The sequence below is a fragment of the Rousettus aegyptiacus genome, unplaced genomic scaffold, assembly GCF_014176215.1.
Source record: "Rousettus aegyptiacus isolate mRouAeg1 unplaced genomic scaffold, mRouAeg1.p scaffold_m13_p_13, whole genome shotgun sequence".
NCBI classification, from domain to species: Eukaryota; Metazoa; Chordata; class Mammalia; order Chiroptera; family Pteropodidae; genus Rousettus; species Rousettus aegyptiacus.
In genome coordinates, this window is record NW_023416288.1 from 80,461,833 (window position 1) to 80,482,852 (window position 21,020).

Sequence of the window (21,020 nt, forward strand, 5' to 3'; positions counted from 1 at the left end):
ATTAACCAATGTTACCCCAATAAACAAAACAAAAAAAAGAGCTACCAAAGTCAGAAACCTAGGAGTCAGGTGATATACAGGAGAAACAAAGAAGCTGCCTCTCACAGACAGACCTCCCTGTAAGAAGAGGTGGGGAGAAGAGAAGATGTGGTGAGTTCCCTAAACAGCCCTGCCTGGGAGATATGTGAGCTCTGCATGGCCAGCGCCAGTGCTCAGGCATCAGGACAGAAAGCAGAGAAGTGGGAATGACAGAGAAGTGGGGACGTCAAAGAAGCAACAGTTATTATCAGCCATGGTTGCAAAAGGCAAGGCTGATCCGCAGCTCAAATCCCCCAACCCAGACGGCCCCTCTGACTATATCCTCCCAGACCAAACACCACAGAACCCTAGGGGAATCTGAGTAAACACTACCAAAACTGTCACTAACACAGACAAGGATTGAGACTAAGGGTAGCAAGCATGATTGAATATCTATAAGGAAAAAAAAAAGTATTGTTATGACTTCATATAAAGCAAGGATCCAAGAGGATTTGTTGTCACCTACTGGAAACCAAAAGAAAAATGCCTTCACAGCGATGGGCTAAAGAGAGACCTTTATATAATAAATCTTTTTTTCTGGGGGGGGGGGGGCAGAAGAATATACTTCTATTAATGCCCAGGTGGAGAAATAGTCTATTTAACACTATGAACAACTAAGGTGACAAGGCAGCTCAGAAAGAAAGAGAAAATCTCCAAAAAAGTATGCTTGCAGACATAGAAATATGTGACTTAAATGACAGACACTTTGGGATGGTAATTCTGAAAAAAAAACTCAGTGAGACTCAAAACAATTCATGTCAAAAATTACAGGAATTGAAAAAACAACTAGATGAGCAGAAGGAGTTTTTTAGCAAGGATTGAAACCCTCAAAAATAAGCAGATAGAAGTTTGGGAGATTGAGAACACACTGAAAGAGATGAAAAACAAAATAGTAAGCTTGGGAAAAAGAGTTGACCAAAAGGAGAAAAGGATTGGTGACATTGAAGACAGAAATCTAGAAATAAATCTGAAGGAAGAAGAGAGAAACTAAAGAATAAAAAATAATGAAAGATAAATACAAGAACTAGCTGATACCATCAGGAGAGAAAACATAAGAATAATGGGCATTATTGAAGATGAGGAAAAGGAGCAAGGACTAGTAAGTATTTCCAGACAAACAGTTGATGAAAATTTCCCAAATCTAAGGAATGAGCTGGAGCTTGGAATTCAAAAAGTAAACAGAACACCCAATTATCTCAACCCACAAAGGCATTCACCAAGAAACGTTGAATTAAAATGATCAAAAATCAACGACAGAGACAGAATTCTCAGAGCAGCCAGTGAGAAGAAAACAGTAACTTATAAAGGAAAACCTATTAGATTATTATCAGAATTCTCAGCACTACCATACAAGCCACAAAGGAGTGAAATCACATAGTCAAAATATTAAGTGAAAGGAATTACCAGCCAAGAATAATATATCCAGCTAAGCTCCCCTTTAGATATAAAGGAGAAATAAAGACCTTTCCAGACATAAAAAAGAAAAAAAAAATGATGGTAATCTCCATTATGAGGCCTGCACTACAGAATATACTGAAAGGGGTCAATTTACCTAAAACAAGATGACAAAAAGAAAAAAAATACATAATTATGAGTAAGACGACTAACAGGCAACTAGAAGTAAAGTAGTACAGCTCTTACTAAGAACAGGGCATTATAAGCTTACAAAATAAGAAAAGATTTGCTATAGCAAAATAGTAATAAATGTTCAGCATATATAGTGACAAACTGAGACAATAAAGACTAAAAAGAGGAGGATTCAGAGATTCCAATTTTCAAGGGGAATGGAGAGAAGGCAACACACCGGAATTGAAGTATATAACATAAAACAAGAAGGATGAGAGGGTTCCACAACCATGCTACCCTGAACAAGCCTGATCCCGTCTTATCTTGACAGCTTAGCAGGGTCAGGCCTGGTTAGTACTTGGATGGGAGACCACCTAAGAAGACCAGGTGCTGTAAGCATAAGAAATAAAAAATTAAGGGATTGTAAACTGACAAGGCCCTTGCAATCTGTTAGGTTAACCAAGGGTTGCCTCACATAAAATAAAAATAAAATAAAAATAAAATAAAATAAGCAAAGTAAGTAAAGTAAAGTAAAAGTGAAGTAAAAGTAAAGTAAAGTAAGGTAAAGAAAAGAAAAGCAAAAAAAAAAAGAAAGACCAGAGGGAAAACTTACAAAACCTAACCAAAAAACAAACAAACAAACAAACAAAAAAGAGACACACAAGAACAAGGAAACAATTGAAAAACTGGGGTCCAAGAAAGTAAAAGATAAAATGGCTATAAGATGACCTTGTATTTCAATAATCACCTTAAATGTAAATGAAATGAACTCCTCGCCAGCCCCTCCCCACCTCCCACAGAGCTGCAGATTGGATCAAACAATAAAACCCAACCATATGCTGCCTCCAGGAGACACATTTTAGTTTCAAAGTCAAATATGGACTCAAAAGTGAAAGGGTGGGAAATTATATTTCAAGCAAATGGCATTCAGAGAAAAGTGGGAGTCGTGGTACTGATATTGGATGAAATAGACAAAGTAAAAAAGGTAAAGAAAGATACTGAGAGACACTTGATAATGATAAAGGGAATCATGCACCAAGAAGACATAACATTTATTAATATCTATGCTCCCAATCAGGGAGTCCTGGAATATATAATGTACACACTTTAGACTTGTAAATTTACAAGGCTCTATTAAAAGTATAGTTTTTGTTGTGCTTTCAAGGAACTTACATTCTGAGAAGGAACAAGAAGATGTTTATATTTGTAAACTGGAATTAGGAGCAACTGATTTTCATTATTCCACTTAGGCAGATACAGCACTGTAAGAAGGGTGTAGTCATCCTGCCAAAGGCTCCTATAGTCTTTAACCAAGCATAGGTTTGAAAAAGAAGAAAAGTCCACAACATTAAAGATTGAGGCCTGACTATGCTTTTGGGTATTGGCTACTTTGAGAGTTAGGAGAATGATTCAGTCCGAAGATACCGTGTCTTAACTATTTGTTGACCTCTGCTGCTCTGTGTCAGGTCAAGTAAGAACAAACAGAATAGGAAGAAGTAGGCTCTCCAAAGTGAAGAGGTATAATACCTAAAACCAAACAGTTTTCAAATTCATCGATCTGAGCCCTATCTTCTTCTGATCCTTTATTATTAAATGAGATTCTTAGAAACACAGAGCTATCATAGTTTCACAATCTCTTACTACACTCCATATGCCACCCACATTGGTTTCCTCTGCTGAGCAGCCTATTATCCTTGAGGTTCACCTTACACTTAGGTCTAAGAGCAGACATACTGAGATTTGCACACAAGCTGTAACAAGTGCCTAGGCCCACCAAGGGCATCTGCTTCAACAAGGATGTGTTCTAGTAATCCTTTTGTACTCCCCTTGGGCTGAAGCTATAAGCCTCAGTGATGTCATCATTATTACCAGTCTTATATAAGGCAGTTTGATGCTAACATCAAATCACAGCTCTCACAGTATTGAAAATACTGAGAGGCAGGAGAAAGAGACAAGCCCATACAACCTACAAAGACTGAGTTACGGGTCATCAAATTTTCCATATTTTTTTTTCATTCTTCAGTATAGATTATCTTCTAAAAGTAAACACTATGTGGATTTGCTTAATACTCAAATTTTTAAAAGTTTTTGGAAATACACAATGTATGCCTTTGAAAATATTCAATCATTTCTGAGAAAACTTACTTAGATGAGAGTGGAAGCAAGGACTCTGGCTGTTTTGATTAACCCATTAAGATATATATATATATATATAGAGAGAGAGAGAGATAGAGAGAGAGAGAGAGAGAGAGAGAGAGAGAGAGAGCGCGCGAGAGAGAGCGCACAATGATGGAAAATAAAGCATTTTAGCAACTGAGTTTGGAAATATCTACTAGACTACAGCTAACTCATGCAACAGTTATATTCCATTATATTCCGAAAGAGTGTAGCTGGAGGGTAATTAAGCGTGTTTGTGTTGGAGTGTATCTATTCAATGCTCGTTCTGCTTGTCTCCCATTTTCCTTCTTACAGATTTTTAAAAGCATTGGGTCTGATGAGACAGTCCAGGGGCAAGGAAATCGGAGGCTGATCAGCTTTTCTCTCTCAGGTATGTTTTGCTCACCTGAATGCTTATGGAGAGAATAAGAATGTTAACCAACAGTTAGGAAACCCACTTCAATTTGACTCTTACCTAAAGTTACCCAACCTCTCTGTGTCTCAATTTCTCCATTTGTAAAACAAAAATTGTCCTCATGAGGATATTGGAGGATTCAATAAGTAATAGATTCAACGGCACTTTGAGATGATGAGAAGAAAAGCTACTCTTCTACTTCTCCTCCGTTTCTAAGTACTGTTGCAGTCATAAGGCCTGTGTGGTCAGCACATCAAATATTAAATATTTAATAGATCAGAGTTTGAAATAAAGAAAGGTTTTATTTCTTGAAATGGAGCCATGACAAGGAGATGGAAGATTTCTAGTTCTCTTAAATTCTTTTAAGAGTGCCTCAAGTTCTAGTACCCTATGTATCCAGGTTTAAGGGGCAGGGCAAGAAGATGAGATCCAAGGAAGAGCTAGAAAGCTCCAAATCTTTTTGCTTCTGTCATTCAAACCAGAAGTTACTCTTGTCTCTGGCAGAACTCCAGTCAATTAGCATATCTATAGAAATGCAGGCTGGGACCCAGGCAACATCTGGAAGAGATAGAGAAGCATTCCACCCTGTTACAGTAAAGGTAATTGGAGTTTTTATAAAGTGGTGGTAAAGAAAAGCCTGCAGAGGGAAGCAGCCAGTAGACTTTTTGTCTAAATAAAATCTCAATTAAGCCCAATTCGTAAAACCGACAAAACCTGAGCTGCTCAAAAACTACATTTATGGAAAAACCTACGTAAATCATATAAAGTCTGTAATTTAGTTAATATTATTTAATTAATAGTTAAGAGTAATTTAGTTAATTTTTAGTTTTAATTATGTACCATAGTTCTGTAGTATGTTAAAAATAGGGAAACCGAGTAAATGGTAATATACTATCTTTGTAACTCTTACGTACATCTAAAATAATTTCAGTATTAAAAGTATAAAGAAAAACTGAGTTGCTCTTGCTAAAATGCTGTATGAAGCTTAGAACCCCACACACTCAATTTCACCCTGAGTTGTTTTTGAGGAGACGCAATGTCATGAAGTTCTAGGATTCTGGTGGGTACAGTTTGAGAAACTATTGCCTTTTTAGCTTATTGTCAAACCAAAAAATATTGCAGGCCATAAATGCCAGAAATTCAAGATCACACTCACGTACTGTCCTTGGGAGATAGACAATCAGCTGGGGCTTTTCATATTAAAGTAAGCCCCAGTAAAGCAAATGTGTGTCTAAAGTTCCACTGATAAGTGATTATAGGAAGGTTGCAAGATACAAGGTTAATACACAAAAATTCAATTACTTTTCTATATACCAACAATGAAAAAGTAGAATTTGAAATTAAAAATACAATACCATTTACATTAGCACCCCCAAAATGAAATGATTAGCTATAGATCTAAAAAAAAATGCATAAGATCTATATATAAGGAAAACTATAAAGCTCTGATGAATGAAATCAAAGAACTAAGTAAAAGGAGAGATAGTTCATGTTCATGGTTAGGGAGATATAATACTGTAAAGATGTCAGTTCTTCCCAACTTAGTACATAGCATCAATGCAATCCCAATCAAAATCCCAGCAAGCCAATTTTTTTGGATATTGACAAATGGATTCTAAAATTTATATGAAAAGGCAGAAGACCCAGAATAGACAACATTATATTGAAGATCAAAGTTGGAAGACTGACGCTACCCACTTCAAAACTTGCCATAAAGCTAGGAAACAAGACAATGTGGCATCAGTGAAAGAATAGAAAAAAAAATAGATCAGTGGAAAATAATAGAAAGCCCAGAAATAAATATAATAAACCGATCTTCGACAAAAGAGCAAAGGCAACACAATGGAGCAAAAATATTCTCTTCAGCAAATGGTGCTGGAACAATTGGACATCCATTTCCAATAAAAAAATGAATCTAAACACAGACCTTACATCCTTCACAAAAATTACTCAACATGGATCATAAACCCACATGTAAAGTGCAGAGCTATAAAACTCCTAGAAGATAACAGGAAAAAAAGCCTAGGTGACCTTGGGTAAGGTTGATGCCTTTTTAGATACAATACCAAAGGCATGATACATGAAAGAAATAATTGAGACATAAAAAAATGTATCAATTAAAAAAATAATGTAAATACTATTAAAATTAAAAACTTCTGGTCTGCAAAATACTATATTAAGAGAATGAGAAGACAAGCCACAGCCCAGGAGAAATTATTTGCAAAAGACACACCTGATAAAGGACAGTTATCCAAAACATACAAAGAACTCTTAAAAATCAACAATATGAAAACAAACAATCTAGCTGAAAAATGGGCCAAAGACCTTGGCAGACATTTCACTAAACACATACAGATAGCAAATAATAAATGATAAGACATGCCACACTATATGTCATCAGGGAAATGCAAATTAAAACAACAGTGAGATATCACTGCACACCTGTTAGAGTAGCCAAAATCCAGAAAACTGAAAATACCAAATGCTGACAAGCGTGTAGAGAAACAGGAACTCTCATTCATTGCTGGTAGGAAAGCAAAAATAGTACAGACACTCTGGAATATATTTTGGTAGTCTTTTACAAAATTCAACATACTCTTTACTATATGATCTGGTGATCACACTGCCTGACATTTACACAAATGAGTTGAAAACTTAAGTCTATAAAAAACTTACATACAGATGTTTATAGCAGCTTCATTCATAATTGCCAAAACTTGGCAGCAATCAATATGTCCTTCAGTAGGTGAAAAGATAAATAAACTGTGGTATATCCAGATAATGAAATATTTAGTGCTAAAAATAAATGAGTTATCAAGCCATGAAAAGACACGGAATGTATATCACTAAGTGAGAAAAAGCCATTCTGAAAAGGCTACATAGTCTATGATTCTAACTTTCTGTAAAAAGCAAAACTATGTAGGCAGTAAAAAGATCAGTGGTTAATAGGGATTGGGGAAAGAGGTAGGAATAGGCAGAACACAGAGGATTTTTAGGGCAGTGAGAATACTCTGTATAATACTCTAATGATGGATATGTTTGTGATAACACATAGAATATACAACACCAAGAATGAACCCTAATGTAAACTATAGACTTTGAGAAGAGAAGTAAAGTATTTATCACTCTTTGGTTATGATATGTCAATGTAGGTTCATCAATTATAACAAATATATCACTCTGGTAGGGGGTGTTGATAATGGGGGGAGGCTATGCATGTGTGGAGCAGGCAGTTTGTATAAAATTTCTGTACTTCCTCTTAAATGTGATGTGAATCTACAACCGCTCTTATAAAAAAAAAAAAAAGCCATTTTTATGAAAAAAAAAATCCATTGACAACATTAGCATGTGTCTGTCTAGGTTAAAAAAAAAAAAAACGTGAAGAACACCAATACTTTTGTATTACTAGGGCAAAAAGCTAACAACTCCTGATTTGCTATTCTTGTGTTTCTATTGAAATGTTTGAGAAGTAAAAATTATTTTTACAAACCTTCAGAAACAGTAGAAACCAGGAAAGCTACTCAACCACCTGCCAAAAATTATGAAGAATTTTTACTAACCAAAGCTCAGTGAAATCCTAAAGCCTAAGAATGATGCAATGTAGGATTAGTAGTGTGGAACTGGGGAAGGAGATGAAATCTCTCTCTATTAATTGGTTCCCAATGCAAACATGGGCTCACAAACCCACCACAGGAAAGAAAACCACCTTCCCAAACTTAGTTCAAACAATTGGTTCATCTCCTATAGTTCACCCAAATATAATTATTTTACACTTATTCCAAGGCAAAATTGCTATCAATTAAATATTACTGGATTTGTAAAGTTAGCAGCTAAAGAAGCAAATCTGGAATGGTCATGGAAGTATGATATTCAGTAGCTAAACATATACATGTGTTAATTCAATCAGTCTTGGAAAAAAAGAGTAAGTACTACTTAAAGTATCATAACAAATCCCGAGATAAAAAGATCAACAAGTCTATAACTAAGCAAACCCATAAAGTATCAAAAACTTGACTAGAGATGCCAGTCATTTCCAAGTGTAAAAGTAGAGACGAAGATTCCAACAGTAGCCAGTTGGGTGACCAAACTAAAAAGGACAAAAAGGACTAGAAAGGACAAATAACAAGACTCCAAAAACTATTCATGGACAAATAGCAGACATTTTGACTTGAAGAATGTGTAGAGAAGAGATTCTACCTCATAAAAAAGTTGAAGGACATAACACTCAAGAGGAAAATAAATAGTTCGTTGATAAATATCTACTGAAGCATTTATCACGCCCCCGCATGTACTCTCAATAAAATACAGGAAAGCTTAGGACCTATTAAGTAAGTCTAAAATGTGGAAAAATAGTAAGAGAGTTCTTTGAAGCTGGCAAAAATAAAAACTTAGAAAACTAAGTGTATTTGTTTTCTATTGCTGCTATAACAAATTACCATAAAATTAGTGACAACACAAATATATTTGTACAGTTCTGAAAGTCAGAAGTACAAAATGAATCTTAAGGAAAAAAAATCAATGTGTTAGCAGGGGTGGTTCCTTTCTGGGGTCTCCAGTGATAAATTCATTTCTTATCTGTTTCAGGTTCTAGAGTCTGCCTGCATTTTTTGGCTCATGGCTGCATCACTCCAATGCTTCATTGTCACATCAATTTTTTCTCACTATGCCCCTCCTAATTCCATTTGATAAGGACTCTTATGATTACATTGGGCCCATCTAGATAATCCAGAATAATCTCTTTATCACAGTCAATATCCTTAACTTAATCACATCTGCAAAGTCCCTTATACCATGTAAAGTATATACATTTAAGGTATACACAGATTCCAGGGATTAGGTTGTGGTCATCTTTGGGGGTGGTGGGGGACATTTTTCTGTCTATCACAATCAAGGAGAAATTTAAAATAATTCTAAAAGGTACAAACATAGAATTAAAAGTAGGTTTTAGAAAGCCATTAAGAACACAGTCACCACTACAAAATTAGAATTAGTGATTTGGTAGACTGACTTGAGAGTCTCTCCCAGAATGCACAGATGAAGGGCAAAATACAGAGATGAGAGAGGAAAGGATGGATGACACATACAGCACCAACACATATGTAATTGGTGTTTTCGATAAAGAAGTCAGAACAAATTGAACAAAAACAATAATAGGAGAAACGTTTTTGAGCTAAAGATAACTTTGAATCTTTGAATTAGACTATCAAGTGCTAAGGGAAAATGTTTATATAGAGATTGTATATACAATATGATTTCAATTATGCAAAGAAAAATACTGGAAAGTAATAAGGAAAATGTCTGGTAATGGTTGCCGCTACATGGTATAAGTTGAAATAATATTAAAATTCTGTTTCTTTTCATTCTGAACTTAAAAATATTATAATAATTGTGCATTATGTTGATCATCGGAACAAAAAAACAAATACAGGTAAAAATGGGAGTAAATTAAGTATTCTCCCATTAACGTATCATTTATTTCTGGAAAATCATAAAAGTCTATATGTTCTTATAGACATTCATTCCAACAATTTTATAGTTAAAGAAATTGAGACCTGAAAGAATTAAATAGATTTTCTCAAGTTATAAAGTTCAATAGTTAGTGTTCCAGAATTAAACCTAGGTATGCTGACTCCCAGTTCCACGCACTTTTCTTTACACTCGTTGTTGCAACAGTTTTCAAATTCTTTTACTCCATGAAACATGTATTTTAATAAGATCCAAATTGAACTTAACTGTGTAAATCTTTATAAAGCAAAGTACAAGTTTACCAAAGGACATGAAAGAAGACGTGAAAAAAAATGTTTTTAAATGAAAAATATTATAAAGGCACAAATTCTCCCAAACTTCATCTATAAATTCAAAGCAATTCCAATCAAAATCCCAGTATTTAATCCCAAAATCTAATGGATTTTCTTTATAGGTTACCATCTTCTTTTCCCTGGCTGCCCTTTGAGAATGCCCATTATTTTTTGTGTTTCCTTACCTAATGGTATCAGCTAGTTCTTGTATTTATCTTTCATTATTTTTCATTCTTTGGTCTCTCTCTTCTTACAATTTATTTATAGATTTCAGTCTTCAATATCACTGATCCTTTCCTCCATTTTGTCGACTCTATTTCCCAAGCTTGCTATTTCATTTCATTTTTTAAATCTTTTACTGTGTTCTTCATCCCCAGAAATTCTATTTGGTTCTTTTCGAGGGTTTCAATCTCCTTGCTAAAGAACTCATTCTGCTCATCTAGTTGTTTTTTTCAACTCATAGAATTTTTTATATGAATTATTTTGGATTTCATTGAGTTTTTTCAGAAGTATCATCTTGAATTCTCTGTTATTTAAATCTCATATTTCTATGTCTGTACGCTTATTTTTTGGAGGTTTTTCTCTTACGGTCTGAGCTGCTTTGTCACCTTTGTTGATCATAGTGTTTAATGGACTATTTATCCACCTGGGAATTAATGGAAGTGTATTCTGCTATTTTTTCCAGAAACATTTATTACATAGCGGTCTCTCTTTTGCCCATAGCTACGAAGGCATTTTTCTTTTGGTTTTTAGTAGGTGACATCTAATCCTCTTGGATCCCTACTTTATATACAATCTTAATAATGCCCTTCTTTCTTAAAATATTCAATCACACTTGCTACCCTCAGTCTCAGTCCTTGTCAGTGTTAGCAACAGTTTCAGTAGTGTTTGCTCAGATTCCTTTGGGGCTCCATGGTGTTCAGTGTTGGAGGATGTGGGGGATGTTCCCTCTGTGTTGGGGGATAGGGGATGCTCCTCAGCCTTGTATTTTGCAACAGCAGCTGGTAATAATCAGCCGTTGCCTCTATACCATCTCCACTTCTTTGCTTTCTGCCCTGATCCCTGGAAACTGCTGCTTAGCGAAGCTACCAGCTCTCTTAGGCAGGGCTGTTCAGGAAACCCACCACACTTTCTCCTTTTCCCCTCCTTTTGCAGAGAGCTGGGGCTGCGAGAGGCAGCTTTATTGTTTCTCCCAGTCTATTGCCCGACTCCTGCTGTTCTTACCTGTGGTAGCTCTTATTTGCAGATCCCATGTTCAGTTGTGTTGGTGTGCAGGTTGGGTGTTTTTATTGAGTTTTAGATGTTCAGCTTATTGTTGTTTCAAGGGGAGAGATATGGAAACATCTCTCACTCTACCATGTTTTCTAAAATAGAGTCTTTAAAAAAAAGATTCATTTATGCTTGAGAATTTAACCTATATCAATGTTGATGTTTCTATTAAAAGGTAATATAACATTGATTATAAGCACAGACTTAGGAATCAAATAGACTGGTTCAAATTTTATTTCGAATATTGACCAATTCTGACAAACTTATCAAGTTACTTAATTCATAAGCTTCCATTTTCTTTTTCTCAAATTAGGAATATACTATCTTATAGGGTTCATGGTTTGAATTAAATCAGATGATGTATTTGAAGGTCATTGAATGGTTTCCAGAATTTAGTGACTTGCCAATAAGCAGTAGGTGGTAGTGGTGGACTTGATGGAGATGATAGTCATATTATTTTATGATGAATAAATCTAAAAATCTATATGTCTGTTATACATCTGTATATCTATATCTATATCTATCTATCTATCTATCTATCTATCTATCTATCTATCTATCTAGATCTCCAACATCATCCCAGATTTGATGATTCACTAAAACTTAGCATGTAATCATACTCATGGCTATGATTTATTACATTGAAAGGATATAAAGTTAAATAACCAAAACCAGTGCTTAGAGAGAAGTGTGGAGGGAATCAGGGACTAGCTTCCATGGGTCTTCCCAGTGGAGTCACACAGAATGTGCTTATTTCCCCCATCAACAGGTTGTGACAACACATATGAAATTTTGTATACCAGGAAAGCTCATTACAGACTTAGAGTTAAGGTTTTCATTTTCACGTAAGCACCTCTGCCTAGCAAATACAAAAATTCCAGATTCCCAAAAGGAAAGCACGTGTTTAGCATAAACCACATAGTTTACACACACAGGTTAGACACAATGAGCTACTCATCAGTTCTGAGGTGTGGAAACCCTCCGGAGATCCAAGTTTCTGGACACTAGCTAAAAACCAACCTTACGAACAACCCTTTCTAAGGAGGGAAACCTCAAGCTGCTGCATTCTCTCTTTTCTTTACATACTCTTATGGGTTTTATACATTTCTGTGATGGTTATTGTACTTTGTATCATTTTTCCCCTGGGTTTTACAAATTTCTATGATGTTTATTGTACTTTCTACCTTTTTTCCCTCCTCATTACAGTATATTATAATGCAAGAGAGTAAGAATTTCATTATGAAAATAACATTAAATCAACTCAAAAAACTTTTAAGTAAATTTACATAAAAACTTCTATACTTTTTCCTTAATAAAAAATTACTCAAACACATCACAACTTATACTATGGGTTGGGTATCTTTACCACCATTTCTTTCACTGATATATAAATGGAAATAATTTGAGGCAAGGAGGGATACTTCAATAATAGAAAACTTTTATTTGTGTTTTTGACTTGATAAATATATTTCTAATAAATATAAAATGATTTCAAATTATCCCAGAATAATTATAGAACATTATCACAAATGGTCTTGTTCTCTCTCTTTCTCTCTTTCTCTCTACCCCAACTCCCTTCAGCATGAAATTGTACAGGATCAGACAATTTCAATTAAATGAAACAGTTCAGTTTTCAAAGCTTTGCCTGACAGCATGGTTATTTAAGATTCTCCTCACTGATACGCATTTAACTCCATGGAAACCATATTTTCTTTTCTTATTTCTCCAGTGTCCATGCTCTTTGCTCTTTTAACCATCCTCTTTCTTCTTATTTCTCCTAATGTTCTCTTATTCAGTAAAGATCATATTCAGTAAAGATCATATTTACTGTGAGGCTATAATCTTTGTTTTTTCTTGTGTCTTCATTTTGCAGAGGAATTTTTACCTAGATCCATAAAATTTCAAAGTTGGATTTCCTTACTCATTGTTCACCTAAGTTTTCTAAGGTGACCCTCACCCAATCCCCTGATATTAGCCTGCCCAAAGAACACTAAAGTCCAACCCAGTAAAGGCTAATGGTCCTCTCTTGAAAAGCTTAGTGACCATAATACCAGTCGTATTGATTTAATACAAGGATTTTTCACCAAAATAATTTAATATATACCAGTAAATGTTCTATATATTGGATTCTACAGACATATTTGCAATGAGGTAGAAATAGTCTAGAGATTGAAAGATTTTTCCATGTTTTAGATGGACTTTTCTCCTTTTGAAAGGTCTAGTATGACCTTCAACTTCACTAAAATTCATTTAAATTAAACTATCTTTTATTTTATAGATTTTCAGGCCATGGGTTTGAAGAAAGGGATGTTTTTCAACCCAGATCCTTACCTGAAGATTTCCATTCAGCCTGGGAAACACAGCATCTTCCCCGCCCTCCCTCACCATGGACAGGAGAAGAGATCTAAAATCATAGGCAACACCGTGAATCCCATCTGGCATGCTGAGGTGAGTGCCATGGCCCTAAGAAGATGCTTAAGTGACCAAATGAAATGACCAATCATGAAAAAGTTCATGTGCTACTTTCTCTTTCTTAGAGCCCCCCCCCACTCTACCGCTAAATTCATGGCTTTCTTGGTCTTAGAAGGGAGCTGTGTTCTCTATGGGTTGCAACTCTCAGGATTCTTGATAGAGTTCCTCAAGGTAGTACCAGGAAACCATTGATTGCATCTACACTCAGTAGCCATACAGTAGCCCCTTTATTTGGATCCAAACCTGCACCTAAAAGCAGGACAGCCTTTCTCTCTACCTTTCTGTGGGTGAAAGAAGAGTTTTGATCTGAGCATTCTCATATTCTATTCATGCATGTTGTCCTTAAGCAAGTGGGTCAAATTTTAAATATGTCCCTCTGGACTAGTGCCAGAGATTTTAAAAGTGTCAGCTTCCTGGGACAGATAAATTAATAAGCCTAGAATAACCCTGGGGTTACATATTGCTTGATTAAATAGACATAAAGCTTAATTGTTCATCCATCTTCCTGGTTCACACAATGCTGGGCAACTTGTTGTAGTGTTAAGTTGTTTGTCTAAGGAAAGCCCTTCTCCACCCCTAAACGTGTCTCCACCACCAACCAGGTGCTAGAAGGTTTCTCAGCAAAGCCATGGGTCAGAGCTAGCAGAAAGTTGTCACAACCCATTTTGCTGCCTAATTTGCTCTCTTTAGCTTGAGGGTGTAACCTGAAAACTATGTGGGTAAGGCAACAGAGAGGCTTAAGGCCTGAGTGTGGCAGCAGTCTAATACAGTAAAGGTGCAGCTTTGTAGTAACACAAACCTTGGGTCAAATCCCATATTGACTAGTTACTAGTTGTGGAACTTTGAGAAGTTAGTTATCCTCAGTCCAAGTCTCAGATTATCTTCATCAGGCTGTTATTTATGGAAATGTACTACTCCTACTCAAGACATTTGCTTTGGACAGGATTCTTTCCTTAGTCTTTAAAATGAATCATCTCTGATATAGAATCCTCAAACACCTTTAACAAGAAAGTGTAATTAGATATTTTGAGGAAAACATTTTTAAACCACCTACTTCCTAGGCTAAATTAACCCTGACCCAGAATAGCAACATAGGGGCTTTTAAGTGGACATGAGGGAAATGGAGTTGCATGTAAACTTCCTGCTACTTTGTTTATTCACAGATTCTAAAGCACAGATAGTACTATTAGTATGGAATAATGAATTTTAAATTATTTGTTTCTTTAGTCTTGGCTATTCTCATCATATATTTCTGGACTCCTATCTGCATTCCTGGGGATAATACAAGATGCCACAGACATTTATAGTACATGAAATAAAAAAGACTTCTCTCTGAAGAACTTTAGAGCAACTTGTTATATGGTATTTAGTCATAAAGGTGTTATATCTCAGAGAACATTTGTAAAATCCAGCACCATCAGAATGTTTTTGGACCTCCTCTATTCTATCCAGCATGCTACAGTTAAAGTTAGTGTTCTAAATAAGTTTCGTTAAATGTTTCCCTGATGAAGCTCAAATTTCTCAAGTTAAACAGAGAGTAACTGACTGAGCTGTGATTTGAATAAAGGTTTGTGTGACTATAAAGCTGTTCTTTCAGCAGGTAAATTATACTGTAGTGCCCAGTGCCCAAATGTGAAAGTCATAATTCCTGTGAAGAGCATTCAGGACCTTCTATGACCTGGCATTGCTTACCACTAGTATCAGTTAAGGATGCATTTGGCTCTAAGCTAGAGGAAGCCTAGACATCTGTGATATTTCTCACAAACAAGAAGTCTGGAGGGAGGTGGTTTAGGCAATGCAGTTGCGGAGTATAGCCACCAAGGACCGAAGCTCTCAGTGTCTTCCCATTCCACCTTAACATAGGGCTTTCATCTTCCTATCTTAAAGCCTCAAAACCAAATTCCAAGCAAGAAGAAAACAACAATAACAACAACAACAAAAGCCAAAGAATTCTCCTTGTAAGGCTTTGCATTTTTATTCTGTAAAAGTCCTTCCCGGCAAAAGCCCTATTACCTGTCACAGGACCTCACCTGGATAGGAAAATCTAGTGTTCTGCTTTCCTAACTCTATAACATGGAAGAAAGAGGGGATGGTAGTTAAATATGGTGTTAGATAAACCAGTTTATGTCTGCAATGTGCTTCAGCTTCTCTCTCCAGTACCTTCCATCACAGATATTATGCTAAGGCCTTTCTCGGTAGCTGTTATTCCCCAGTTGACCCTTGTGCTTTCAGACAGCTAAATAAATTGTGTCTGTGCTTATACTTGATAAAATATGCATTCCCAGTTACTCCAACAAGCAACTCCACTCATCCATCGAGTTTCAGCTAAAATACACTTTCCATGTGGGGCATTCCTTGATGCCCCCACGCCTCACAGGGAAAGTGCTTCTTTCTCAGTGCTCCCTTGACCAGACCTCTACCGTAGTGTCACCAGGTTGCCTTTAATGTGTACATCTGTCTTTCTCATGAGACTCTCAACTCCTCAAGGAAAGGAATCATAACTGATTTATCTTGATACCTCTAATTCCTGTAACCTACTAATAACACATTACATATTATGCCAAGCAATGTTCTAAACGTTTTATATAATTAACTCATTTAATCCTCACAATAACCCTTTGAGATATGTATTATTATAATCCCAATTTACAGATGAGGAAATAAAAGGCACTAAAAAGTTAAGTGATTTTCCAAAGTTCATTCAACTAGTGAATGACAGAACCACAATTTAGAGTATTTTTCTTCACACCTTGATGCGTCAGTAATTGTTTTATGTGTCAGTAATTGTGAGCAAATTCTGGAGAGAGTGCCCATAGCTTATATCAGATACTCAAAGTGATCATTATACCCCCTGACCTTTCATAGGAAAAAAAGTTAAAATCTGTATCCAAAAACAGTTATCAAAAGGCTTAAATTGGTCTTTCCAGCTGATCATATGAACTTCTAGAAGATAAGTTTGAAGGATAAATGAAAATTTTTTAAACTGGAGAAAGCAAGATGAAGTTCTTATGTCTGATTATCTATTTATTTTTAAAAAAATGCTTATTGTGTATCTACTCTGTAGTATAAATGAAAGCCCCTGGAAAGACACAAAAATGATGGCAAGCTAAAACCACTCAGACTAATAGAAGGAGACAATATGATAAAGTCATGCTCTATTCAAAGTGTGGACAGAATGACGCAGAATAGTGAGGGAAGACTTCAACAGAGGGTGTACTATTGAACTTGGGTCTTGACAGGTAATGAGACATGAGGGGGAGGACACTCCAAGTAGAAGGAACAGTATGAGCAAAAGTACCAAGGCATCCCACTTAGGGAACTCTTTAGAAATGTCATGTGGTCAGAGTTTGTGGTGTACATGGACAAGTGATAGAAACTGGGCTGGGCTTCCTCTAGTTGCATACATCCAACATCATTCCTTATTCCTTATAAAGGAAAGCTAATGTTGGTTTCTGGGTCTCATATCACCTTGGTGAGTAAGATGAAGATCCCCTGCTCCTACGGGATTCATGAAGTCTTTAACTTTCTTTGCAAGAAGGTGAGAACCAAACTCTCCTACTTTCTGTATTTACTGATTAATATACAAAAGATATTCAGTGAGAAATAATTGAAGTTGCCTGTACTTAGGAGCGAGAATATTTTTAACGTGTAGTTTAAATGCTCAATTTATTTCTGATTTACGATGCATTAGTCTGATGTGATTTTTTTCTAATTTATTAAAGTTAAAACTTGAAACATTTTTTGCTAATTAAAACATACTAAATCTTAGAAAAATTAAAGTTACTATAGAATTTTAAAATGAGGAAAAACTGAGAGTAATATATATTAAATGTAATGCAAAATAAAAATAATAAATAATATTTTTTCATATTAGTTAATCATTCTCTTTTTCTTTATTATTACTGTAGTCAGAAACTATTTTCACCCAGGGAGCACTCTCCTTGACTTTCCAGGATGTATCTAATGAGCATTGTAAGGTCATATCTACACAAAGAAGTTAAACAGAAACGGCAGCAACTGGGTCTTGGGTTATTATTATCAGAGTGCTTATGTAGAGAGTATATTCATATCCCTAAATAAAACAGGGCATTACTAAAAGCAAATTCTCAGAAATATCAAGTGGATTGAGCAAATATTAAAATACAGCCTGGTGCCATGGTCTTTATTAGTCTTCACCTCATTCCCACTGTCTCTGTCCTAAAAGCTAGAAGGATTAATTCCCACACATGCACTATCAGCCTGCTCCAGTCTGGTCACAGATTAGAACATTAGGATAGACAGGGTCTTGCTTCATAGAGCTTATATTTTAATGTGAGAAAACAAAACAGAAATAAGTTAACAAGATAATTTTAATGGAAATAAGTAACATGAAGGAAATATCATATCATAATATGTTGTGCATGACTGAAAGGAGCTACTTTAAATATCTGGTGGTCCAGGAAGACCTTTCTAAGTTGCTATCACATTAACTGAGAAGCTAGAAGAACAAAGACTTGTTTCAGACAGTGTGGAGGCATGAATATAATGAGCGTGGAATGTTTAAACCACAGCAAGAAGGTCACTGGGACTGGAGGGTAGTGATTGTATGAGGTTTGGAGCTGGGATATAAGGTGAAGTTGGAGAGAGGGATAGGGGCCAGCATCTTGTAAATCATGGGAAATGGTTGGGATTATATTCTAAATGTGATAAGAAGCCATTGGAGTAGTTTGATAGGGAAGCATCATGTGCTAATTAAAAAGTTATAAAAACATTCCTGCTGCTATGTGTGGAATGGATTACAAAAAGTAAAGAATGGAAGTAGTTGATTTCTGCTTTGGGCCTCCATGCAGCAGCATGTAGCACACTAACACAAAAGTACTGAATAAAGGCAGATAAAATGTTTTTTTAAAAAACTGCATTTGTGATGACATCAGAGAATGGTCAAGAAAACCAGAATTTGTGTGGTAAAAATTCTGGGGAGAAATTCAAGGAATTTCAAGTGAGCCAATTTTCTACATCTACTTTTATGTGATATAAGAAGGTAGGCAAAATGCTGCTGAAGATCAAAGAGGAATTTGCTGTAATCACACAGTACTGAGGAGACAAAATTTGAAAATCTGGATCTTCCTGGGGGAATAGGTTCTAGCAGAATCTAAGATTCTCATTTGTATCCCTGGCTGGCTACCATGTAGGATCAAGGCAAACCAATGGTAGAAAACCTCAAGACAGTTCAGACAGCTCAGTCACTCCCAGTTAATTAAAATTATCTTAATCCATTGAGCATAGAAACCATAAGAGAAAACAGAACAGTGATCCAGAAATAATGGAGTCAAGCAATCTAACAGATGTATGTTCAAAACACTGGTTTTAAAGATGCTCAATGAACTTAGGGGAAGTGTAGATGAATTTAGTGAGAACTTCAACAAAGAGATAAAAATCATAAAAATGGAGAGAGAAAAAAAATACCTTCGACAATTGAGGCTCTGTTCATCCCTCTGGCAACCAAATCAAAATTGTGACAGAAACAAGGAGCAGCAGCAAAGAAAAGTTGTCTGGGCTCTTGATAAATAAGCCGTGCAGATAGGGAGATCCAAGTAATCACCCTGCAACAGCAGAACGTAGAATAGGTCTAGGACGCATGCCTACCGGATCTCCAGTGGCTGAGAGAGATGGTGGCTGCAGCAGCAGCAGCAACAGAAGCCTCTTAAAGGGGCCGCGTCTGTAAGCAGATTTTCCTGATGACAGTCCTGCTCACTCTGAGCACCATTGCCAATTTGGCTGAACACAGGGAGCATCAGGGACTTACCGGAAGACATTGTCGAGTGAGCGCTTAGGCAAGACTTGCTCAGTACAGAAGTGCCAGCAGTATCCACTGTTCCCTGCTGAGCCCTTCCCCCTCTCAGTGCACAGACACAGAGCTACCATAGCTGTGATGTCATCAAACAGAATAACAGAGGTTGCATTGCCCAGAGGATTCCCTGAAACCTGCCTCCTTCAACTCGTGGTCCCACCCAAGCCACATCCAGGTATATCCTCAGCAAGTCAGGTGCTCCTTGCTGAGCAGTGCCTAGACTCACATTGGAGGCAGCTGGCCTTCATTTCTGGTGTGGCCTTTTGAGGCAACTATAAGCACAGCATCATTAATTGCTTGCTGAATCTTAACAGGTGGTCCCACAGGGGTAGAGGCTTGAGCTAAATTTGACCTGCAGCCGAACCCCTCTCAGGACTGTACCTGAGATACCTACTTCACAAATCTACACAAATAAGGCTGGGAGATTTAAGAGCTTTGCTTAGTACATAGAAACAAACTGAAAAGGCAGCCCAAATGGAAGAACAAAGAAGCAGAAACCATATGAGAGATCAGAACAGATATAATGGAATATAATGGAATATAATGGAATCAATTAATCTGACAGATACAGATTTCAAAATACCGGTTATAAAGATGTTCAATGAACTTTTGGGAAGTGTAAATAAATTTGGGAAGTGTGGATAAATTTGGTGAAGTGAGAACTTCACCAAAGAGATAAAAAACATAAAAATAAAAATGGAAATGATAAAAGGGAACCAGTCTGAAATGAAGGACACATTACCTGAGATGAGAAGTATATTAAATGGAATAAATAAAGGAATAAACAAAATGAATAAAGAAAAGGATCAAATACCCTATCTAAAAGACGGGAAAGAATGGCATGAGATGAGATGCCAAGACTACAAAAATAATTTAAAGAGCATATGGCACACTATTAAGGGTTTAAATATCCATCTGATCGGCATAATGAAAGAACATCAAGATGTTGAACAGCTATTTGAAGAAATAATGATGGAAAACTTCTCTAACTTGGTGAAAGAAATGGACATAAAACCCCAGGAAGCTCAAGGAATTCCAAAAATCAGGGATCTAAAGAGACCCACACCAAGACACATCATAATTAAAATGCCAAAGGTTTAATACAAACAATCTTAAAAGCAGCAAGAGAAAAGAGGTTAGTTATCTACAAGGGAACACCTATAGACTGGCAGCTGATTTCTCAAAAGAAATTCTGCAAAACAGAAGGGCTTGGCATAAAATATTTGACTTGATGAAAACCCAGGATCTACAATCAAGATACTTTATCCAGCAGAGCTATCATTTAGAGGTGAAGGACATATAAAGAGCTTTCCAGACAAAAGTAAGCTAAAGGAATTTATCAACACCAAGCCAGTACTACAGGAAATGTTGGAAGGACTTTTTTAAAAATTTAACTTATTTATTCAATTTTTATGGTGACATTGGTTAACAAAAT

General features: G+C 36.1%; 1 protein-coding gene across 4 annotated transcripts in view; it reads left to right on the forward strand.

Moving 5' to 3' along the window:
* Positions 1-21,020, forward strand: part of HECW1 (HECT, C2 and WW domain containing E3 ubiquitin protein ligase 1) — a 455,900-nt gene that overhangs the window by 254,709 nt on the left and 180,171 nt on the right. For all 4 annotated transcript variants that reach the window (XM_036231048.1, XM_016118948.2, XM_016118947.2 and 1 more), the window contains 2 exons: positions 4,117-4,192; positions 13,562-13,731. In XM_036231048.1, the coding sequence (XP_036086941.1) occupies positions 4,117-4,192; positions 13,562-13,731 (246 nt within the window). The remainder of the gene's footprint in view (positions 1-4,116; positions 4,193-13,561; positions 13,732-21,020) is intronic.